At 39.4% G+C, this 26,049-nt stretch overlaps 1 protein-coding gene across 3 annotated transcripts in view; it reads right to left on the bottom strand.

The window, feature by feature from the left end:
• METTL16 (methyltransferase 16, RNA N6-adenosine) overlaps positions 1-23,404 on the bottom strand; it is a 61,901-nt gene extending 38,497 nt beyond the window's left edge. Inside the window, exons 1-4 of one of the 3 annotated variants that reach the window (XM_022595476.3) lie at positions 23,270-23,404; positions 18,042-18,169; positions 5,133-5,332; positions 253-393 (exon numbers count right to left, since the gene is read on the bottom strand). In XM_022595476.3, coding sequence (XP_022451184.1) covers positions 253-393; positions 5,133-5,332; positions 18,042-18,169 — 469 coding nt within the window. In that variant the 5' untranslated portion in view covers positions 23,270-23,404. Of the gene's footprint in view, positions 1-252; positions 394-5,132; positions 5,333-14,681; positions 14,753-18,041; positions 18,170-23,269 lie in introns of those variants that run through there. The other 2 variants (XM_022595478.2, XM_022595477.2) reach the window with 2 other exon arrangements.
• Between the last annotated feature and the right edge of the window lie 2,645 nt (positions 23,405-26,049).

Below are 26,049 nucleotides of genomic sequence, written 5' to 3'. Positions count from 1 at the left end.
CTAGTAGGCACACTTTAGCAAGTAGGCAAATTCACAAACACAGAATTCACAAATTATGAGGATCGACTGTGTTTACTCTGTTTCTTTCTGAGTTAATTCTGGTAACAAAGGAGCAAACCAAATTACAATGTACCAGATTGTTTTAAATTACCAAAGTTTGTATATTAAAGCAGAAGACAATGAGATGTGTTAAATTAGAAAGATAGGTTAATAAACAAAGCTTGAAAGGAGTATTTATTCTACAGAGCTAACCTTTTATAAGATCCGATAAGTTATTCTGTTCCACATTCTTCTTTGCATAGTTGAAGCACATGTCATCTACTTCTGTTGCAAGGAAATACCAGCCATTTAAGGTTGTTCCAAGTAAAGGATAGATGCAGGATGCCCCAGTACCTAGTACGGTAGGAATTCAAAACACATTGCACACACCTGAGGGGAAGGTGAGGCCAACAAGCAAAAACACCATTCTTCACTTCTTAGAATTTCCTGTAGCCTCAACAGCTTAAACCACAAGCTGGTACTGATTACACACATACTGTGGCTACTGGCTTCATGTATGTTAGTCTTAACTCATAATTAGATTCAAATTTCCTAGAGGGTAGAAACCTTACGGTCTTCTTTGTATGCTGTATGTAAAATGAAGTATACATAATTGGCTGGTGATCAAGAAATACATGACTGACTAACTGAAAATTGTCAAAGCAATTTAATTTACTTTATAAAAAGTCTTCATTTTAAATCTCTCCCAAACTTGATTTTCTTGAAAGAAATCAGTGTTATTTGTTAAAACACCACAGTAATATCTTAAAATAGATCAATGTATACATCCCATTCTACAAAAGCAGAAAAAAATACATAGGGTATAAAATTTTTATAATATTAAACCACCCAATTCCCCTCATATCTATCTGTAAGTTGTTACCTGAAGGAAACCAGAAGTTAAACAAAACAAAAAAACCCTAAAAACTAAAGAGAGGATTCATTTCTTAGATGTGGAGACATGGAAAAACATTTGATCCAGATCCAAAACATCAGTCATTGGCTTGCCCCACCATAGTTTCAAGGGAGACGTTCAAAGGCAAATGGTCCAGGCAAAAATCTCTCTGACAACTAGGGTTTGGTCCTAAACTTGCATGTAGAACCTCTAACCATAGACTGGACAAATATATGTTTGAGTATATACTAACCACAAATAATTGCTTTTACAACCTTTAACTGATCTTGGCTAATAAGATCCTAAAGAGCATACTCAAGAGAAGAAAAGCTGGTGTTCTTCTCGGAGGCCCACAGTAGTCAGCCCATACTAGCCATTCCACGCCCACTTTCCACTGACCACATCATGGTGCCAGTCTAGCCTTCTAAGGATTTGGCAGGAAGAGCTGGAGGCCAGAGATACTCCTAACCCAGAGGAAAGCCAGTCTCATCTTACTGCTTCCTCATTAAGTACTCAGAACAGACTAGTAAAAGACATGACAACAAGTGATAGCCAGAACATTTAAGCTCTGACAGTCACAGTGATTGCTACACTCCCTATCATGTTCACCTAACAGCATCCTGGCCCTGATGCTACTGGGCAAACATCTCCTTGGGGATGTGGGAGGTGGTGCAGGAAGGAGTGGTAAAGGGTACTCAAGCTCCTCTCAGAGTTCACAATTATTTAGCCCCTGCTAGCCACTCAGAATAAGGAAATTAAAGAAATTTAAGTAGCACTTCCAGCTCTGTAGAAAAAAAAATCCAAACCAGATCCCAGGCCCTTGATTCTCATACAACTACCCCTCTCTTCGTACTTCAATTTCATTTAAAAGGAAAAAGGAAAAAGGACACCTTCCCTCAGCTGCCCTAATATCAGGTGCCAAGAGGGTAATAAACGCAGGTAAAAGACCTGTCCTTCGCCAAAAAAAATCAAGTTTCTCAATTCTTAAGACCAGAAGACTTGCATTCTAACATCCTGATCCCCTCTGAAAGGTGAATGACATTTTAAAAAAATTTTTATTTATTTATTTTTGGCTGTGTTGGGTCTTTGTTACCGCATGCGGGCCATCTCTAGTTGCGGCGAGCAGGGGCTACTCTTCATTGCGGTGTGCAGGCTTCTCATTGTGGTGGCTTCTCTTGTTGCGGAGCACGGGATCTAGGCACGTGGGCTTCAGTGGTTGCAGCACGTGGGCTCAGTAGTTGTGGCTCGCGGGCTCTAGAGTGCAGGGTCAGTAGTTGTGGTGCACAGGCTTAGTTGCTCCACGGCATGTGGGATCTTCCCAGACCAGGGCTCGAACCCGTGTCCTCTGCATTGGCAGGCGGATTCTTAACCACTGCACCACCAGGGAAGCCCATGAATGACATTTTTAAATGGGTAATAATCCTTGTAATGATAAATAAGAATGAAAAGTGTATAACCATAGAATTAGAGCAAACTAATGGAGTCTGGGGGAAGAATTTATATAAAACCCTAATTAGAATGAATGTGATTTCAGCAAGAGTGCCCCTTGTGAAGAGCTAAAATCCATTAACCTCCTATATCCCCAAGTGTTATTTTAGAGGGTTTGGGGCATAATTAAAATAAATTAGTACTAAATAGGCTCTCATGCTTTTAAAGCTTTTTATAACCCATCAGCCAATCTTCTGCCATGAACATAAAAGAAAAAAAACTTTTGTTAAACCCCATTATTTTTACATAGTGCTTAGTTCATATTGGATGTTCAGAATTTTGAATGTTGAAAGAATGATGTATTTATACATCGACATTCAACAAATCATTCACTGAACACCTACTGTGTGCCAGAAACTTTGCTAGGCTTTTGGATATTATAGTAAGCAAAAAAGTAATAGGCTCTGTACTTTGTAATCTAGTGGCAGAGAAAGACATTAATCAATCAGACAAGTGAATGTGTAGTTTAAAACCAAAAAAAATGCCATGAAGGAAAAAACATGGTTTTCTAAAGCTCATATTCAAGGAACCTATCTTATGCTGGAAGGTCAGAGAAGGTTTTCTTGAGAAAATAAGGCTTGAGTTGACAACTACAGTACAAATAAGAATTAATGAGGTGAAGGTGGGAAGTTCCAGGCAGAAGGAACAACATGTACAAAGGCCTGGAATCATGACATCTTATTAGAACAAGTACCAAAAACAAAAAAGAGAAGAATATAAGATGAGGCTTAGAGGGACTTCCCTGGTGGCGTAGTGGTTAAGAATCCACCTGCGGGGACTTCCCTGGTGGCGCAGTGGTTGAGAGTCTGCCTGCTAACGCAGGGGACACAGGTTTGCGCCTTGGTCTGGGAGGATCCCACATGCTGCGGAGCAACTAGGCCCGTGAGCCACAACTACTGAACCTGAGCTCTAGAGCCCGTGCGCCACAACTATTGAGACTGCGTGCCACAACTACTAAAGCCCACGCACCTAGAGCCCATGTTCTGCAACAAGAGAAGCCACCACAATGAGAAGCCCATGCACCACAACAAAGAGTAGCCCCTGCTCGCCGCAACTAGAGAAAGCCCGCGCGCAGCAATGAAGACCCAATGCAGCCAAAAATAAATAATTAAAATAAATAAATTTATTAAAAAAGAGAAATCTATGAGGCTTAGAGAGACCTAGAGAGAGACCTAGAGGGCAGGAATCAGACAATGAAAATTCTAATAGGCCTAATAAAGGTTTCAGGTGTTTATCACAGAAGCAATAGGAAGCCATTAAAGTGGTAAAGATGTGCTCAGATATGGTTTATACATACTTTCTGGAGAATGGAATGGAGGGGCAACAGAGTGGACAAGAACAGAATAGTTGAGAAGCTATTCTGTAGACAGGGAGAAATGATGGTGACTTGGACTGGGATGGTGGCAGCTGAGAAGGAGAAAAATAGATGATTTAAGAAATATTTAAGAGAGAAAAACAGGAAACGGTGATAGACATTGTCAGTGAGAATGGAGAGAAGTCAATATCAAGGATGACAAGATTAGGAAGAAAGAATATGAGTTTGGTCTTGGACGTCACGAAGTCTGAGAAGTTTTTGAGATATCCAAGTTTCTCATATATTTGGGACTAGAGTTCAAGAAAAGTAATCTGAGTTGGAGGAATAAACAATTTGTAGGTTATCTGCATGGAAGCAGAAAATACAGTCATAGATATGGATGAAATTGCCTGGAGGTAGAGTGCTGAATAAGAAAAGGGTTAAAGACTGAGCTTTAGGGATTCTCAACATTTAATACAAGAAAGTAAGCCTGAAAAGGGGAGAAGAGTGAATAGAAACGAAAACAGAAAACCAGAGGAGTCTGGTGTCGTGGAAGAAAATGGAGGAGAGTGCATAAAGGAGAAAGGAGGGGGTCAATAAATGCTGCTGAAAAGCTCATGTATGATGAGCACTGAAAACACACACAAATGCTGAACATTTACTACTATCTAGAAACTGTGTTTCCTATTAACTATGTTTAGAAATAGGGTCCACAGTTTTTAACTCAATTCTTCACACTTTCTATAAAGAATTAGTAAAGGCCAAAAGATTAACAAATTTCAAACCCTATCAAATGAAAATACTGGCTATGACAAAACATATAATGCATTTATAATCGCAAAACATACCATGGCTTCATTTCCTTCTGCTTCTCTACTTACATTCCCAAAATCAAACAGGACAGTCCTCCCCATTGCAGAAGATTACAATTAAGAGAACATCTTCTTTTAACTCAATGTCTTTTTTCTTCCCTTTAATTTTGGATTAAATACTCTCTATAAATAATCACCTAAGAGATTCCTAAAAGTATTCAGTCCCACATGATCTTTTATTAAGTGACCATTACCACAAAATCCCAATATAGGGACTACTGTACTAACACCAAATAATTCAGAGTAAAAATAATGCCCAACTGACACAGACATCAACGTGGTAATCTGAAAAGCTAAGAAAACAAGGGCCTCACTTTCATTCTGCACTTCTCTTACCCCCTTGCTCCATTTGGTGCTGACAATCCCTTCTCTTCTCAAGAGAAAGTGACAGCAGAAAAGCCTAGGTATCCCAAATAAGAACAGTGATATCTGTAGCCAGCTTCCTTCACACAACAAATACCCAGAAGTTTTCAAAGAATTTGCAAAGATCTCGCAAAATTTATAAAACTTATATTTAGCCGAAACATAATTGAAAACCATGTACCTATGTCAATTCCTCTTCGGAGAGTACTTTTGTCAGAGTCCTGATGACCGATCAGATCTTCTACCCAATGAATATAGTTGAGTCTCAAGGGAACTGTGGGAATTAGTCTCTCCAGCGGAATATCAATAGAAAGTCCAAAATCTTCTCTTAGGAGAGTACAAGTCAGAGCTCTGACTGCTTCAGGGTCTTTAAAATTAAGACTGAGGGGTGGAGAAAAAGAAGTAAAACTGATCAGTAAGACTCACTGCGCTCTACAAGCTTTAATGCAACCAGGTAGGACCAAACACCCACCTGTTTCTTAGGAGATCACACATATAAATAGTTACGTAGCACATTCAGTGCAGTGGCATACACATATGGGCGTTTAACAGTCACAGTATGTGAAAGACAGCATAAATTTCCACCAAAAATACTGCATCTTCATACATGAAGCACAGAGGACAAGAGTACCTCTGTTCCAATTCCTGTCTAATTGTCTCCTTACTTAGTTATGTGACTTTGGACAAGTTATTTAGCCTCTATGAGACCGTTTCCTCAGCTGTAAAATGGGGATAATAATACCTATATGTAGAGTTGCTGTGAGATCATCTGTGAAAAGTACTAGCATAATGCCTACTACATAGTAACTGTTTTACAAGTGCTGGTTATTTTTACTATTATCAAATAACATGATTTGATGGTAGCATTCTTTGAAAATCATACTTAAAAGTGGAAAGGAAGCAGTATAAAATGTTTAATAATGAAAACAGGTTAACATACTTAAATATAACAAATACTACAAGCACCAAATTTTTAAATGTGACTATTTTTAGCAGGTTTCCTGAGGAATAATTTACATACTATAAATTCACCTGTAAGTACACAACAGTTTTTCGTATATTCCCAGAGTTGTGCAACCATCACCACAATCCAATTTTAGAACACTTCTATCACCCCCAAAAAGAAACCTCGTGCCCATCTGCAAGTCATTCCTCATTTCCACCCTCAGCTCTAGGCAACCACTAATGTACTTTCTGTCTCCATAGATTTGCCTTTTGTGAACATCTCATACAAATGAATCATATAATATGTGATCTCTGCATCTGGATTCTTTCACTTAGCATAATATTTGTGAGGTTCATCCATGGTGTAGCATGTGTCAGTACTTCATTTTTTTTTTTTGCGGTACGCGGGCCTGTTGTGGCCTCTCCCGTTGCGGAGCACAGGCTCCGGACATGCAGGCTCAGCAGCCATGGCTCACGGGCCCAGCCGCTCCGCGGCACGTGGGATCTTCCCAGACCGGGGCACAAACCCGTGTCCCCTGCATTGGCAGGCGGACTCTCAACCACTGCGCCACCAGGGAAGCCCAATAGTCAATTTTTACACATGGAAAGAAGTTCACATCTGAGTACCACACTAAAGCGTTCAAACAAGTTCACATTCTTTATTCTATAGCGGCAGCCCAATCTATTACTAAGCTTCATTGCTAGACGCACAAAAGGAATATAATCAATTCTGATGTCTATGTTCAAAGCCTTAAAACCTGAAATGTGAAATTTCAGAATTTTTCTATCAAAGAAACTTAATAACGTAGATACCTTATAAAATAAACGATGAGCAGTATCATCTAAGAGCAGTACCTATTTACAGCATTGTTAACCTAAAATTTCTGAATGTTATTTTGCGCTGACATTTTGAATAAAATTGTGAAATTCAGGAATTGCAAACTCAAATATTTACAACATACTACTCAAAATGCCAGTCCCTGACAAGATACAGAACTTGTGCCAGAACGTAAATCAACACACTGAGAGTCATAACCAAAGACATGTCTGCTGAACTAAACGTGCGGCACAAGGTCCTCACCTCTGTGGACAGTACTAAATGGTTTGTGGCCGAGCGGGCAGACCAATGGCCACACTTCCGGTAGCACTATGCCAGATGACACAAGTGACCATTTCAAAGGGGATGGTCACTATTCAGTTCTAGGTAATCAATGTCAAGTGGGTTTGCTGGCCCAGTTCTGCTAGATCTCTAAAATTTCCAAATGAAACCAGCAACCCATATTTTTATATGAAATTTCTATGATTCTTAAAATATATGTGGACAATAAATAACTGCAAGCCTTATATAATTCACAGGCCGACAGGTGGCAACCTCTATTGTAAATAATGGAATTATAAAGAAAGTTGGGGTACTTGGCTACTCCACACTTCTAAAGAAGTATAAAAGTGTTTCACTCTCTTTGGGCACTACTTTGCTCAACTGAGTTATATGGAATAGGTTAGAATTTTTAAGAGGTTGTGATTGCTGGCGTTCATTCCTTTACTCATTCAACAGGTATTACATGTCAGCTACATGCCAGGCATTGTGCAAAATGCTGGAGATATTGTAGTAAAAGCAAATACAGACATAATCTCTCCCTTCATGAAGCTGACAGTCTGGTAGAGGGTAGGTATTAATTTAAGAATCATTCGAATATATGTAAAATTGTCACTGTGATGAATGCTATAAAAGATAGATACGAGGTGCTAGGAAACCTACATAATAAGTGGGACTGCCTTAGGAAGGTCAGAGAAGGCTTCCCTGAGGACTGAAATAAAAATTAACAAAGAACAGGGGGAAGGGAACATGGTATTCTAGGGTCCTAGGTAAAGAGAAGAGCAAGTACAAAGACCCTGAGGCAGGAGACTTCATGGGGCATACTGAGAAACAGCTGTTTCTAACAACTGTGTCTAAAATGCAGATAGCAAGGTAAGCATGCATGGTTTAAAATGAGACTGGAGAGGAAGATAGAGGCCAGATTATATAGGAGCTTATAATTAGGGTAACCATATAATTTTATGAATTAATTCGGGACACTTCTGAAAGTGAAAGTATCACACCAGGATAATTATAATCTATGTTAAGGATTTATGTCTGGTATGGAATAAGGATGGACCAAGTAGAAGCAGAGACACCAATGAGAAAGCTACTGCTGTCATCTGAGTTAAGAAGCTGGACAAAGGTGGCAGTGGCAAAGACAGGGAAAAGTGAAAGGAATTTAGAGACATTTAGGAGGGAAAATTGACAAGATCCGTTGATGGACTGATATGTGAGGTGAGGGAGGATGCGTTTACAGACATCTCCTAGGGTTCTGGCTTGTTCAACAAGATAGACAGTGCCATTCACTGAAATTGGGAACTCAGGCAGAGAACCATTTTTGAGGAGAAATATCATAAATTTGAGCTGTATTTGAGATATCCAAGTAGAGATATTGAGTAAGTATGATCTCTAGGTATAGAGCCCAGAAAATCTGGAAAAAGAGATTTGGAAATCTGGAAAAAATGTATAAGTGATTTGCAAACAAACAAATGAGGGCCTGGCACAGATGAGAGTGTGCCTAAGGAGAAAACACAAAGTGAGAGGAAAAGACAACTTAACACTAAGCCTCAAAGAATCCTTTAATGGTTGTACTTACAATCATTACAGAGGAAGCGACACCAGGAGACAGGTTGGAAGAAGGAAAACCAGGAGAGTGTGATGTGGTGCCAGGGAGCCCAAGGGAAGAGGGTGTCCATGAAGGGTAAGAGTGTCAGTTACCCCAGTGCTTCTCAGGAGTCAACTGGAAATTGAAACTGGATTTAGTGATGTGAGACCATGGAGACCTTTTCAGGAGCTGCTTTCGTAGTGGTAGAATTCAGAATCCACCCTGGAATGTGCTAAAGATTAAGTATGGTATGAAAAAATGGAGACAGTAAAAATAGATAATTCTTCAAGAAGCTGAGTTATGCAAGGGAGAGATGGGGCAGAAGTGGTAGGGTTGACGGAGAGGTTTCTTTACTAATTTTTTAATGGAAGATTTAAACACGTTTAAAAGTCAATGGAAAGTCACAAAGGCCACATGCTATGATTCAATTTACATGAAATATCCAAAACATGCAAAGCTGTAGAGACAGAAAGCAGATGAGTGGTTTCCAGGGGTTGATGAGACACAGCAGCGGGGAGTGACTGCTTAATGGGTATAGGGTTTCTTTTGGGGTTATGAAAAAGTTCTGGAATTAGATAGTGGTGATACTTGCACAACCTTGTGAACATACTAAGAACTGAATTGTACACTTTAAAATGGTGATTTTATGATATATGAGTTGTATCTAAATTTTTTAATAAGTCAAAAAGAAGAAACTAGTTGACAGACATTAAATATTTAACTAAAGGAATACTGGACTATGTAAGGTTCTTGAGATGGGGAGGGCATGGAATCCAAAGTACAGATGGAGAATTTAATTGAATTCGAGTATCATACTACTACTACTAATAATAATAATAATTGTCAAAGAGAACCAAAAGCCAAACCTATGGTGTTTTGTGTTTTCCACCAACTCATACCTACCCACAACTGAGTTTAAGAATTTTTTGTTTTTTAACTTTATCACACCTATGGTCAAATAAGCAATGAGATAGTAGTATCATATAAAAATAAAGATCCTGGAACAGTTGTAAATGACCATTACTGTTAGCCCTATATTAGCCAAAGAACCCAAAATCCTACATGCAAAATAGTAAGAAACTACCTTGATCAATCAAGTTGGTCTCTTAAATGTGGATTGCTATGCTAGCTAAAGAGCAAATGACAGGGAAGAAAAACTTAGTAATCCAAACACTTCTTTGCTCTTTCCAATTACAGTTAAGAGTACTCCAGTTTTTCTAGCTAAGCCCAGTGACTTGCCCTAAATTCAGTGAAACTCAAAAAAAAAAAAAAAAAAGTCCAAGAGTATGGGAAACAGTTAAATATATTTAAGTTTTGCATTACAGAAAATTTAGGAACAATCTAAAAGTAGTCATTAGGGAGTTGACTGAATAAGCTATACCACATCCACACAAGGGAATACGCTGCAGTCATGAAAAGGAGTAAGACTGGGCTGATTCACACAGTCTTGTATGAAGAGGGTTCCTTGATAAATTAACAGCAACAACAACAAAAAACTCCCACAAGTTTGGGTAAAAGCATATATGTACATTATGATCACATTCTTGTAAAAATAAGAACAAGACAAAAAAGACCCTATATGTGAACATGCAGAGAAAACAATCTGGAAGGGTCAGAACCACCTCTGGATGTGGAAATTCTCATATTTTTGTATTATCTGAACACATGTTACATAATACCTTCATAACAACAGTAAGTGTTTTATAACTATATGGAAAATGCTTATGTCAAGTGTGGGTAAAAAAAAGTCCTTTGATTGTACCTATAGCAAAATTACAACCACAAAAATTACTATATATGCATAAGGACAGGGCTTAGAAAGGAACACAAGTAATTTGATCTCTGGGGTGGAAGAACCGTGACCTTTTTTCTTTTATGTATGCAACATCCCCATTATAAATGTAAGTAGGAAGGATATATTTCTATAATTTTCCCATTAAGGGCTCTATATATGTTTGTAGAATAATTTAAAAAAAACACTTCCTTTTTCAAAAAAGGAAAACAGATCCTTGGTTCCAGAGTACTCGTTTTCCATGAAAGTGGGCCAATTCTGTTGGAGACCAAACCAGCATATTTCCCACAATGACAGCAATCCCCAAAAGATAGTAGTGCAGCTTGAGCATTGATTATATGGCTTCATGAAACATTTGGAGCAAAAGAAACAGCGATATAGTTAATATATTTTCTTAGTGCCTTCAAACAGAGTTGTTTATATAAACAATTCTCACTATTTTAAAAAATGTGCTTACTTTGATGGAATAGAGCATACAACTTATTACTAAGGAACTACATCCTAATCACCAAAAAGTATAAGACATCAAGCAGAAGCTAGTCTAATTGAAGAAAATACACAAAAATCAATGAAGAGCTGATTCTTAGACTTTGTTATTAGCAAAATGAGTGTTTGTTTTCTTACTTTTAAGAAAATACAGACACTAATCTGAGGGTTGGAAATCTTTTTGTAGGACAAAAGTGAAGTCATCTGACTTCACTAGTTAAATATCTAGGTCACTTTAGCACCCTGGGACATTCAAAATTCCTGAACACAGGCAAGATCTCTTTTCATTTTCATTTCTGAGAGCACAGAGAGGCACAGGGACTAAAATTAGCTCTCACGTGGAAATTAGCAATTTATACCATCAGTCTTTGTTGTTTGTTTAACACATCCAGCTTCGTAAAACAAAACAGCCTATTGTCAACAGGCTCAGGTCTGATTTCCCCATGATGACTCTTGCTCTACTATTGATGAATACAGTATTACCATTATTAGATGGAGTTTGGAAAGATACATTCTGTAACCATGGTTAAAGAAACAATCATTCTAATACTGTAGAGGCTGAACCTTATGTAACAATAAAGGCTGAAGCCTCCCCACCCTACTCCAACATTGGTTTCTATTCATTAGATCTTCACTGAGGTGCTAAAAATGGTACAGTCACAAACTATGACACAGCCCTTCAATGCTAGGTCTTTGATTTAAAAACAAATCAGTTAAGTGTCATACTCTATTCAAACTCAACTGACAGGGCTCAAGTAAATTGCAGGATGTTCCTATGGGGCTGGTTTCTGTGAAAAAGCACAAACTAAAATTTAATTGAAACAGTCAGATATGATTACAACAAAGCAGTGAGGGATGCAGGGAAGAGAGAGAGAAAAGAGAGAGGGAGAGAGAGAGATCACACCAGCAATCCTCAGTACCTTATCAAGTGCACCAGGCTTAATAACAATATCTATCCTTTACTAAGTGTCTACAATGTGTCAGTCACTTTGCACACATCATTGCTAACCTTTATGACAATCATCCAAAGTATGTCCTTTTATCCCTCCTTTTTAGATGAGGAAATTCAGTCTCAGTAAAGCTAAGAAAATTATCTAAAACCTCACAGCTGGTAAGTGGCACTCTCAAGACTGGTCCTTAGGATGATTCACTCAGAAGTGCCCCTCTTTCCATATCACACCCTGCTTTCCTTAAGAGAGCACTTAAGGGCTGAGCAAATAAATGACACTTCAATCCATCTCAGGTCTAATGTTCTGCCTGGTATTCCTTTTCCATCATTACCTGGGTTTACATTTTGACCATTCTTTTTCACATATCTTCTTGAGTTAAATAAAAAGCCACTACAAAAATAAAGAACATTCTACTGACGCATATAATCATCAACAACTCTTACCTAAGTAAGCAACAAGGAGGATGATGTCCAGGAGCAGGTAGGTTGTTTACATTAAAAAAAAAGTACATATCTTCTCTTCTTCCTCTATCATAGATCGCTTCTAAATATGCTGTACTACCAACCATAGAGAAGCTCATACTGCTCCCATTATTAAAGAAGAGGAGCTCTCCTCAAGCTTGCCTCATCCTCTTGCCATCCCTTCACAGACAAATTTGCTTTTCCTTGCAAGAAATTTAAAAATTACTTTTGCCTATCACAAAACCACCACTTTGAACATCAAGTTCATAACTTTTAGTCCTTTTCTATGCACAGCATATCAGCACAGATACTTTGGTTTCAGTCTGAAACAAAATGATGATGTTTTATAATCTGCAACACCCATTCCATAGGCTACGTGGTATTCCACTGTATGGAACTGGACTGTAAGAACCTACAATTTTGGAAATTTAAATTATTTCCAATTTTCCTTGTTACAAACAGCCTTGGGATAAACATCCTCAAACATACATTATTTCATTTAAGTATGCTTTTAGAACTTTCAAAGCTGCAATTCTACCAGCATTTTATCACTATGCCTATTTGACTACATTTTTGCCATTGATGGATACTGCATATTTTTTCTTTGCTAATTTGGTCCATTTGTCTTTCTTCGTTTGTAAATTGCCTGTTTTTATCCTTAACCTATATATTAAGGTTTTTTTCCTTTTTCTTATTGTCTTCTAAGAGTTCTTTATATTAAAGGAGCTAAATATTTATACTGTGTTGTCACCTTTTACTATTTCCTGATATGTAAAAGTTTTTACTTCTTATGTAGTTGAATCCATAAAATTTCCTTTATGAATTCTACCCTTGGAGTTTACTCAGAAAGACCATCCCTACACCGAAAGTTAAACAGTTCACCTATATATTTTTTTCTAGTACTTCAATAGAATATATTGAAATCATCAAACCATCAGGAATTTATTTTGCATAATATATAGGAAAGGGAATCTAATGCACTTTCCCCACAGCTGTTCCAATGCATCTATTAAAAATCCATTGGTGTCTGCCTCCACCCTTAACAACCTGAAATGTCCTTATTCTATGTTACAGTCTTTACATGGTGGGGTGGTATCTTACTTAGGAGTCAGCTTCCAAAGTAAGCATATAAAGTGAAAATCCAAGAGAACACTGAAAAAGCTCTTTAATCATTCATAGCACTGTAAGATATTCACATTATGAGAAACACACAGGAGTCAAGACTGATCTAGAAAGGAAGATTCACCCTGTCCACTCTACACTCCCACACTATACTCCCTCTGGGAGGTATACTACTGAGTAGAAAGCAGGCTGGAATCACCCTATTTAATGTGCACATGCTGTTGAGACTTGAATGCCACTTTGTGCCAGACAACTGATGGCCCATTCTTGTGGCACTACTGGGCTAATGTTTTAATTACTCGAACTTCACAATATATTTAAATACCCATCTGGGAAAGTTTACACCCCTTCACCTTGCCATCACCCACTTATAACATTTGTTTTGAGTATCTTTTCTTTGAACAGAAGAAACATTATGTCGCTTTCTCTCCCAAAAACCTTAGAAGGATTTTGATTTGGGGAAGAATCGACATATTAACTATACTGAGCCTCCCCATCCAGAAACACACGGTGTCTCTAGATTCACTGTCTCCCCTAGACCCCTGAGGGTAATTCTGTTGCTTTATCCACATAGATCTTAACATATTTCTTTGCCAAGTTTCTGCCTATTCCTCTTTGTTATTGTGGATGGGATCTTTTATTGCAACTATATTTTCCAACTAATATCTGGAAACCTATCAATTTTCTATTTATTTATATACATTTAAAAATATTTATATGTATGTTTTATTCAGCAATCATCTGAATATTTTTAGGTAATTCTCAAATGTTTTTTCAGGTAGACAATAATCAAGCCATCTGTAAAATTGTAATTCTTTTTCCTTCTAATCTTATTAACTCTAAGTAAATAAGGGAAGCAACAGACTGAGCCAGAGAGTTCCAACTCAGTCACTTCTTAGTGTTATAAGCCTGTGCAAGCTAGTTAAAAAGAATGTGTGGGACTTCCCTGGAGGTCCAGTGGTTAAGACTCTGCGCTTCAAATGCAGGGGGCGCAAATTTGATCCCTAGTTGCGAAACCAAGATCCCACATGCTGCGTAGCAGCCAAAAAATAAAGAAAATAATAAAATAATGCAGTATCAATTAAAAAAAAAAGAATGTGCATTTATAGATTAAAAGTTTAAAATATATCACTAAATCAAATTCATTCATTATATTATTTAGGCTCTCTATCAGCAGTACTTAACCTTTTTTGGGTCAATTACTCTTTTAAAACTGAAGTTCAAATTATAGGTTAAAGCTTTAAACCCTATCTCCCCAAGAAAAAGAACATACACAAAGAGTATTTTTACCTAATTGTCTTTGAAGCATTCATTGATCCTCTGAAAGTCCCTGAGGCCATCGTTCTGTTTATTTTTCTCTACTTGGTTGGAAAGACAAAGAAAAAATGTCTCTGAATTATATCAAACACTTTTTAAAAGATATTTCTTATGTTACATTTTTCAATATGCTAAAAGTCTTTATTTAAGTCTTCATTGAACGTAATTTTTTTGTCAATACAAACTAGTCTTCTTTTTCTAATTTGAGGTTTTTTCTACCTTTTTTTTAATTTGGAGGGAACTCTCATTTGTTTAGTATATTTTTGCCCATCCCTTTATTTTTTATTTATCTGCAATTTTGTTTTAGGTATGCCATCTGTAAATGGCATACAGTTAGATTTTATAGAAGAATTATTCTCATGCATTTGACAAATATTTATTGAATGTCTATTACTTGTCAGACACCCTTAAGCCACTCAGATATGTTGTGATAACAGATCTGTTTGGTCTGCTCTGAGTGATTTTTCTTAAAATATATAAATCTTAAGCCATCTTAAAAATCCTAACCATCCTAAAAATCTTCCTCTGGTTCCTCAAAGTCTGAGCAAGCAAGTCCATTCTACTTTGCATGAGCTAAGAGCTATGAAAGGCTCTTTGTGACCTGTTCTTTGTTTTCCTTTCAGTCTCATCTCCTAGTATTCCCTAAGCTGTTATTCTATACCCACTTCACCCCCATCTACATGCAGTTCTGCAAACTTACCAGGCCTTTCAAAAAATTCTGTTCTCTATACTTGGAACTCTTTCCCCCCTTCTATTCATCTTTCAGTATTCAAAGACCCAAGGCCTTCACTAATACCACTTCCACACCACTGCTGTGTCCTTCTCTTCTGACTTCTATTTTCAACTGCACATAGACTTCTCAGATTCAACATGCCCCAAACTGAAAATATATCATCTCTCCCCCAACCAGCTCATTCCCCCTTGTTCCTTACTGCAGAAATGGCACTACCACCTAATCTCTTGCTAAGTTGGAATACCAAGCACCATACTTGGTTCATACTTAATTTCTACTGTGTCCTGCAAATTATATTCATGAATTTCTCTCAAATTCATCCAGTGATCTCTGTCCTTCCTCCCTCTACCTAGTTAGGCCACCAATATGTCTAATGTAGATTACTAAAACCATTTCCTACTTACTTGCCTATACTTTGTCTTAATTCCCCCTGCAATCCATCTTCTACTATGCTCCTAGAATACACCTGTCACCTGTCTAAACACAATTCTGAATGTTATTTCCCTGCTTTAAAACTTTAGTGCATAAGACTGGGGATGAGTAATTCTTTTTTTTTGCGGTATGCGGGCTTCTCACTGTTGTGGCCTCTCCCGTTGCGGAGCACAGGTTCCGGACGCGCAGGCTCAGTGGCCATGGCTCACAGCCTAGCTGCTCCAGGGCATGTGGGATCTTCCCGGACCGGGGCACGAACCCGTGTCCCCTGCATCGGCAGGTGGACTCTCAACCACTGCGCCACCAGGGAAGCCCGAGATGAGTAATTCTGAAGACACAAGAACTCTCTGTACATGTCCCTAAGATAAATTCCAAACCCCTCACTGGCCCTTATAAAGTACTGCAAGCATCATCCTCCCAGCCTCATCTTCTGTCATTTGTCCACCACACCCTAGGCATGCTCAACTCTTCCAGTCCCCCACTACTCCGTGCTCTTTGCACACGCTACTCCCTCTGCCTGTAACACTCTTCTTCCTACCTGGCTAACTCAGACTCATTCTTTAGAACACAACTAAGACACTGTATCTGTTTCAAATCATTCTCTAAATCCCAAAGCTGGGGTCAGGTCTCCCTTCTGTGTGATTCCACTGTATACTCTACAGGCTCTGCCACACTGAAAGGCTAATTGCTTGTTTGTCCACTTCCTCCACTAGTGTGTTTACTCCAAATATGGCAGTGACTAAGTCTTGCTTGTTTATTATGGCTCTCCCAGAACTTAGAGCAAAATGGTTAATCAACAGATATTTGTTAAATAATTAAGTACAAAAGTAAGTGTAGAGAGGAAACAAAGAATAACAAAACTGTATCTGCTCTAAAGCTACTAGGATAAATAACATCCACATACATAACTATGAAACAAAGATTTAAGAAAAATGGGTAGAGATGATCTAAACAAAGAGAAACACCAATTCTGTATCTCTGGGGTGATCTCCAAAGTAAGGTGCCAAAGATGAACCTTTAGAGTATGCAAAGAAAATATTAGAACTCTTATTTAAATATATTTTTAATTTCCAGTTTGAAGTATGTTTTCCAATGTGTTTAATATAGTAACATGGTAAGTAACACAAGCATTCATATATGGAGCTGTGCTCAACTTTTTACTGAGTGGAACAGACAATAAAGCTTGGAAATCACAGTTCTAGGGCATTTGACTTAACCTTTGTGTATTGGTGGCGGTCACAAATCTCTCTGAGAATCTGGTGAAAACCAAGGATTATCTCCCAGAAAAATGAATGTAAATAAATATGTATTATATATATTTTTTAAGTTTTAGGATTTCTAGGGTACCTTGGCCCCCAGGTTAAGTCCTGGCCTAGGGCCTCCAGTTCTACAAGTCTGCCAGGAGGAAGGATGAGGTCAGCAAAATGCCTCAAGCCCTCTGATCCTATTACTCCCAACCTTCCTAGTGCTCCACAAATCCTGCTCTTCCTCCTCCCCACAGGTGAAGCACCACATTTTCCCAAGGCAGGCTTGAAATTTCCAATCCCCTCTGTAACTCACATAGAGTTTAGGATGGCCGTCAAAGATCTCCTTCTCAAGGGTATAACACAAACATCAGTTCCTACCACACCACTATCATAATCCTTGCCATTTCCTGAAGCGTCATACTATTATTTTCTTAATTTTTAATAATTAACTTTTAAACTTAAATTTAGTGACATTCTAAGTAATAATGAAGTGAAATCAGTTTTGATATCCTGGTTATTATTTTCCTACCTCACATCAAAATAAACACACACTTAAAATAAGGACTTTAGACCCTCACCAGTCACCAAGTTTTAGAGTACAATCCTAAGGTTTCTGCAGGCACTCTGGGATCTCTGTTGGGTAAGCAATAATTTGGACATCAAGAAATTTTTTTTGTTTTTTGTTTTTTTTAGCCAGAAGGAAACTTAAAAGCATTTGGTCCAATCTTCTGAGTTTATAGGTTAAAATGCTAAAACCGAGAGAGGTTAAGTGATTTGTCCAAGGTCAGATGAAAAGTTTAAGGAAATGTCTGGAATTAGTATTCAGGTCTACTATCAGTCCAGTACGCTTTCCACTATGCTGTGTCCATTCAAATTACACTAGAATAATACTGTATCAAGAATTCTTCATCTGTTACCTACCTCACTCTTCCATTCAGATTTATCTGAACATGCTGCTGAAAATCTGGATATTTGGAAGCCAGATATGCAAAGTCAGGAGGTTTGTCCTTGTATCTATTTCTTGCATGCATTGATTTACTCAGAGCCATCTTTAAAAAGAAAAAAAGGGTGGGGGGGGAATCGCATATTTAGTAAAAAAAGTCAACAGGAAAAGCTGTGGTTGCCAAGTCAACAGTTATAGCCAATACATCTTTGCCAACCAAGTGAGAAAAAAGAAGTTATATTTTGAAAATATGCAACAACAAATAAGTACATGAAAAGATGCTCAACATCGTTTAGTCATTACGGAAATGCAAGTCAAAACCACAATAAGATATCACTTCATACCCATTAGGATGGCTATTATTAGAAAGAAAGAAAGAAAGAAAGAAAGAAAGAAAGAAAAAAAGAAAGAAAGAAAGGAAGAAAGGAAGAAAGGAAGAAAGGAAGAAAGAAAGAAAGAAAGAAAGAAAGAAAGAAAGAAAGAAAGAAAGAAAGAAAGAAAGAAAATAACAAGTATTGGCAAGTATGTAAAGAAACTGGAGCCCTCAGGCATTGCAGGTGGGAATGAAGATGGTATGACTGCTGTGGAAAAGTGTGGTGGTTTTTTAAAAAGTTAAACATTACCATATGACCCAGCAATTCCACTCCTAGGTATAGATCCAAAAGAACTGAAAGCAGAGATTCAAACAGATGCTTACAATGTTCACAGCAGCATTATTCACAATAGTCAAAAGGTAGAAGCAACCCCAAGTGTCCACAAGCAGATAAATAAACAAAATGTGGGATATACATACAATGGAATATCATTCAGCCCTAAAAAGGGATGAAATTCTGACACATGCTACAACATGTATGAACCTTAAAAACATTATGCTAAGGGAAATAAGCCACACACTACAGCACAAATACTATATTATTCCACTTATATGAAGTGCCAACAATAGGCAAATTCATACAGACAGAAGTTAGTAGAGGCTGGGAGGAGGGTAGAATGGTGAATGACTGTTTAACGGTACATGGCTTCTGTTTAGGATGATGAAAAACTCCTGGAAATGGACAGTAGTGATGGTTGCACAACACTGAATACACCTAAAGCCACTGAATGGTACACTTAAAAATGGTTAAAATTTTAAATGTTATGTTATGTGTATTTTACCACAATTTTTAAAAATGTATGCAACAACAACAAAAAAAATGTATGCAACATATGATGAATCTTTTTCTTTTAAACCAAGGGAAGAAAACTGGAAACTATTCCTTTAAATGCATCAAAGTGACAGAAGGCAACATAATCTACAGCCAAGAATACTGTAGTCAGAGGTTAGCTTTTACAGTGGTCTTGCATGGATTGACTCTTTGGTAGTGCACCATAAAGTCACTAAAGTTTCAAAAAACATCTTTTTTTTTTAACTTCCTGATTTCAAACTCTACCAAAAAAATCCTCTATTCCAACTTCTTTTATAAATTTCAGTCTTGTCATTTCCAGGTAGCTAAAACCAAAGGAAAACAAACATAGCAATTTTGTTTTCCTCGAGAATACACAAAGGAAAAAAGTGAACACATTTATAGCAAGAAATAAAAACCGGAAAAAACCCATTGCAGTGGTTGAGTAAATCTCTAAGCAGTTGGTAATTTAAAAAATATTTTAGTGTGTATCTCTGGATGGTAGGTGATCTTTATTTTCTTCTTTATATCATTCTGCATTTTCCATTTTTTTCATAATGCGCATTCATCTAAATGGTATTGTGTAAGTCAGAATCCTAAGAGTCACCTGGTAGTTCTCCATCCCTCTCATATTCCAAGAAATCAAGTATGTGGATTTTACCAGCTAAATACCTCTCAAATCCATCTATTTTTCCCTATGTCCACCAATAGCAGCCCAGTACAAGTTGCCTAGACTGCTACAACAGCCTCTTTTTTTTTTTTTAATTTATTTATTTAATTTATTTTTGGCTGCATTGGGTGTTCATTGCTGCGCGTGGGCTTTCTCTAGGTGCGGTGAGCAGGGGCTACTCTTCATTGCGGTGCGCGGGCTTTTCATTGCGGTGACTTCTCTTGTTGTGGAGCACGGGCCCTAGAGCGCGTGGGCTTCAGTAGTTGTGGCGCGCGGGCTCAGCAGTTGTGGCTCATGGGCTCTAGAGCACAGGCTCAGTAGTTGTGGCGCACGGGCTTAGCTGCTCCGCGGCATGTGGGATCTTCCCGGACCAGGGCTCAAACCCGTGTCCCTTGCATTGGCAGGTGGATTCTTAACCACTGCACCACCAGGGAAGCCCAGACAGCCTTTTATTTGGTCTCCATGACCCCACACTTTTTCTCTCCATTCCTTTTTCCACCTTGCAGTGATCATTTCTAAACGTAAATTTCACTGTGTCCTCCTCCCATGCCCACTTGCTCAAAACTTTACATTACTTCAGCATACATGTAAGACCCAGCATGGTGTGGCCTTACCTATTTTTTCACCATCAGCTTAAGTCTCACCCATTGCTCTTCTTTCTTTCCCTCCACTCTGGCAATAGGGTCTTTACCCAGGTTACTCCTTTTGTCTATAATGTTCTTTCCTCCCCCTCTTCACCTGATGAATTCCTACTCATCCTTACTACCACAGTTCAAGCATTTCTTCTTCAGGAAGGTCTTTCCTTCCGTAATCTCCCCAGTTCAGTCATATCCGCTATTGTAAAGTCTCTTAGCAGTAAGTACCGTTCCTCTGCAGGCTTTGTTAAAGATGTAACTTTACATGGTAATAAATATGTTAATACTCAGAAGGTTTTTGACAGCTTTCCACACTGGAAGTTTAACAACCATGTCCAAAAGAGAATTATCGAGATGTTCCAAATCATGCATATAACTGCCCACCAGACTACTCACTTGGAAGGCTCAAAAGTACTTCATGCACAACATGTCCAAAATTAAATCATTTCTACCCACCCCAAACTGGTCCTCTTCTAATCTTCACTATTTTGCTGAATGATACCACTATCTTCCTTGTGGCACAAAAGCGAGAAACCTTTAGCACCTTTTCCACCCTGCCTCCCTCATTCCAAACACACCATGTCCTGAATATTCTCTATCGCCTAATTATTTCTTGACCCTATCCATTTTTCGCCCTTCATAACTCCATATCTTTAGGCCACAGACCATAATCATCTCTTTCTTGGATGACTACAATAGCCTCTAACTGATGTCTCTCTAACCACTCTTTTTTTTGGCTGTGTTGGGTCTTTGTTGCTGCACGTGGGCTTTATCTAGTTGCGGTGAGCGGGGGCCCCTCTTCGTTGCAGTGCGCGGGCTTCTCATTGCAGTGGCTTCTCTTCTTGCGGAGCTCGGGCTCTAGGCACACGGACTTCAGTAGTTGTGGCTCACGGGCTCTAGAGTGCAGGCTCGATAGTTGTGGCGCACGGGGTTAGTTGCTCTCTGGCATGTGGGATCTTCCCAGACCAGGGCTCGAACCTGTGTTCCCTGCATTGGCAGGTGGATTCTTAACCACTGCGCCACCAGGGAAGCCCTCTCTAACCACTCTTGCCCCAGCAACCCACTTCACCCCAGGAACAACATCCCCCTCCTCCTGCCCCAATACAAAACTGAACATTCCTTGGTAAATCCCTTCAGTGCCTTCCTAAAGATTTTAGGCTGATAAAGTCCAAAATAATTAACAAGGCACACATAATCTACCCCTCCAAACTCATTTGTTGCCACTTTCTCCTCCCTGTTCAGAGTGTCATGCGTGTACCCTGATGTCAGTGCACGCTCATAACACTCTGAACACACATGGACAAATTAAATTACAAATATGGTAGATTCATTTCCTTCATTATTCAACCCTTCTGGTCAGAACAGATGCACAATGAGTCAATAAAGCCACTTCTCTGCTAACCAAGCTCCCAATACAGGCGATGGGTTCTTAGCTAAATCTATCCCATTCCTCAGAGTTTAACTGAGTATCAGCGCTTACCTGGCATCAGCATTGTCACTCCCCACTTCTCTCTAACCTAATCTACCTTTCTCTTCCTGGCTCACTCTGCTCTAGCCACACTGGCCTCCTTGCTGTTTCTCTAGCAAGTCTGGCACACTCCTATCTCATGGCTTTTGTACTTGCTGTTTGGTCTGCATAAACTGTTATTCCCTCGGAAATACATACATACAAGGTGCCCTCACACCTTATTCAGGTCTTTGATCAAGCGTCTCTTCCTCATTGATGCCTTTCCTGAGTGCCTCCATTTAAATAAGCAGTGAGTGAACACACTCCTTGGCTCTCTTAGTAGCTTCAGTCTTCTACATAAAACTTACCCATCTGACATTCCATATATTTTATTTATTTTTTTAAAATCTGCCCTGCCAGTAAGCTTCATGATGGAAAATATTTTTTCTATCTTATTATTCACTACGATATCCCAGAGCCTAAAGTAGGGCCTGGAAAGCAGGCATGCAATAAGTGTTTTTTGATTGAAAGCACGATGGAACTCTTTACACTGTCCAGGACACTGAAACACAGCACCCTCATTCTTGATAAGCAGTCCCCATCTTAAAGTCTCTAAAAGGCTCAGGCCTAGGGCTGGACCTTTTTCTTCCGGTTACCCGAGTCAGTCCAGAAAGCCAAAGTAGTAGACCTTCACTTAAGCTTCCGCTTTGACTTTCTTTGATCTTTCCCATCTCCACGCTTCTGTTTCCTTGGTTTCTCCTGACCCTTAATAATCCTCTTCAACTACCATGTGTGCTAATACATAAGTCTGTAAAATAATCTAAATTCCGCTTTCAGAACTTTAAATTCCTTCTGCACAGATCCCTACCACTTCAATCCTAATCTCCGATCCTAATCTCCGTTTTCTCTCGTCTCCTTCCCTCGTAAATCCGACTTTTTCCACTAGTTCGACCACTGCCAGTTCTCCATCCCTTCCACTCCTTCCACGCCCTCATATTACCCCGCTCAGACTATCTTCCCGCCTCAGTTTTGGATCTCTGTAAACCTCCTCCTACCCGCCGGTCTTTCCTACTTCAGCACTAGTCGCCACTCCATTTGCCAACTCCTCCTACCCACCTCAACACACATATACCCCCGCACGCGCACGCAGATGTACACACACACCATCTGGTCTCTCTCCCTAGACCCCGAAACCAACACCTCACAGGCCCAGAACAGGAGAATGTGGAACCTAGGTGATGCACAGGTTAAGTGAACTCGCAACCCGCGTGAGAGATATTAAGTGACTCACCTCTGAGGTCTAAGTTGCTTCCAGACGACTAGTCTAGTGTGGGCCTCTACAACCCCAGAGTCTTAAGCCACCAGCAGCCCGAAGATCCTAGAAACGCAAATGTTACGCTGTCAGTGCGCCGCCATCTTGGGCCTCCATTCAGCCTCGTGATTGGACAAGCCATTCTCGCGCGACCTGCGGCAGATTCTGGAGAAAGAAGAAACTGTCGCGAGACCTGGACTTCGCGGGTCCTTCTGTCAGAGGGAGGGGGCGTGGTAGCAAGCAGAGTCCTTTGGGTTAGGACGCCTGGTTTTAAATCTGCTAGGGATATTGTTTTTTAAAAATGTAGATTAAAAAAAAATATGTAGCCTTCTGTGCCCCACTCCAGATTTACTAACTCACATTCTCTGGGTTTGGGCGAAGAATATAAGGATGGCTGCGCGGGGAAGGGGGGAGGGGTGTTTTTGGATTACACGGCGGCAATTACCGTTTATTCTGCAATAGGTCTCTCCTCGTGCGATGTCTCACTTGATCATCACAGATAAACCTGTGAGGTGAGGAAGGGTAGTCTCATCTACAGAGAAAGAACTGGGGATCAGAAATATGAAGTCGTTTGTTCAATATCTTACATCCAGATGACATCAAATCCACGTATTTCCTCACCTGCCTCTTCAGCTGGAAGCAATGTTAAATGCTTTCCATTTTTCTTCTCAACTCGGTTATACTAATTTTTACCCTCCTCTGGTAAGTAGTGTGAATATTAGTCTCCCCGTTGTACAATTGAAACCAAAAGGTAAATGACTTTCAAAAGGCATACAATAAGTAACAAAACTAGGGCTAAAGGCTGAACCTCTGGACCCCTACCTAGTACCTCTTTCCTTTAAAAGAGGTTCCCGGGCTTCCCTGGTGGCGCAGTGGTTGAGAGTCCGCCTGCCGATGCAGGGGACATGGGTTCGTGCCCCGGTCCGGGAGGATCCCACATGCCGCGGAGCGGCTGGGCCCGTGAACCATGGCCGCTGAGACTGCGCGTCCGGAGCCTGTGCTCCGCAACGGGACAGACCACAACAGTGAGAGGCCCGCGTACCGCAAAAAAAAAAAAAAAAAAAAAAAACTTCCCTATGTCCTAGAAATTAATGTGAAAGCTTCTGGCAAACTGTTGTAATACAGTTAAGAGATAGGGATGGAGACTTCAGCTTTATGCAGAACTGAGTGTACCAGTTGTCACTCCAGAAGAGGTGAGGAGGTGTTTAATTATCTGTTGTTTAACCACCACCCCAAATGTATAGCTTAAAACAACAACCATATTATTTGCTCACTGTGAAATCTGGGCTGGGATTAGCCCGGCCATTCTGCTAGCCTTGCTGTAGGTCGTAGCATCAGCTGGGGGCTGGTTCCACAGGAATGACTGGGCCTCTCTCTTCGTGTTGTCTCAAATTCTCTCCCTCTCCATATGACCTTTCTATATAATTCTTCAGCAGAGAAGCCATATCTCTTACATGTTGGATTAGGACTCCCAAAAAGACAAAAGTGGAAGTTGGTAGGGCTTCTTAAGGCTTAGCCTCAGGACTGGTGCTTTCACCATATTCTGTCGGTTAAAGCAAGTCAAAGGGCCAGCCCAAATTCAAGAGTAGAGGCCTATGCCAGGGTACCTTCCAGTACTGGAAGGCATGGTTCGCTGGGTCCCCCAATGTAACAGAATACTACAGAAAGTTTTATGTCTTTAATTGGTAGTGTCTTTTTATTTTTACAGTATTTAGTGCTTACTTCTGGAAAGGTAAAAAGAGAAAATGGCCTTGAAGTTAAGGCTGGTAAAGTTGAAAGTGGATTGTATGTAAAATGCTGGTGAATTTCTCTGTTAGCTACAAACAGCTCCATTTTCTCTGTGGGTCAAACCAGAGAGACCATAGCTCTGCAGCCAGGGAATTTGGGCTTTAATCCTGCTCCCACCACTTTCTAACCCTTTGATTATGGGCAATTTACTTAAACTATTCAAGCCTTGCTTTGTTCGATATGCAAATCTCTCTCGTAGGGTTGCTGTGAGAAGTAAATCAGATAATGCGTGTAAAACACTTGTAATTTCTGGCTCATAGTAAGCTATTATTATTATTATTCCTGATGACTTCTGTGGTCAGTTTCCATTTCTAGAAAATTATTTCATAAAGATAAAACATGTTCATTTTAGAAAATTTGTAAGAAATTTAAATAATATAGGAAAATATGAAAAAGAAAGCAAAAATTATCTAAACTCTCACCCCCTAGAGTCAATCACCATCAAAGTTTGATAACCTTACTTCTAGACCTGTATATATTCATAAGGATATATAACTAAATAATTTTTGTAGTAATAGCATTTTATATATATTTATATATATATATATATATACACACACAAAATGCAAGTCTTGGGGGTTCTCCTACTTTAGTTAATATAGTTCTATACCATTCTTTGTAATAAGTGCATAGTATTCCATTGCATGGATGTGCCACAGATTTTTTAAACTCATTTCTCTCTGGGTGGACATAGGTTGGCCTGCTCTCAAAACTGTGGTATAGGGCTTCCCTGGTGGCGCAGTGGTTGAGAGTCCGCCTGCCGATGCAGGGGACACGGGTTTGTGCCCCGGTCCGGGAGGATCCCACATGCCACGGAGTGGCTGGGCCCGTGAGCCATGGCCGCTGAGTCTGCGCGTCCAGAGCCTGTGCTCTGCGACAGGAGAGGCCACAGCAGTGAGAGGCCCGCGTATAGAAAAAAAAAAACTGTGGTATAATTATAAATACATCTCCTTAAAAACAATTTTTTTTTA

This window comes from Delphinapterus leucas, chromosome 19, assembly GCF_059928025.1.
Source record: "Delphinapterus leucas isolate spDelLeu-1000000601 "Yukka" chromosome 19, BTC_Dleu_Yukka2, whole genome shotgun sequence".
NCBI lineage: Eukaryota > Metazoa > Chordata > Mammalia > Artiodactyla > Monodontidae > Delphinapterus > Delphinapterus leucas.
This window is presented reverse-complemented; position numbering and strand designations above follow the sequence as displayed.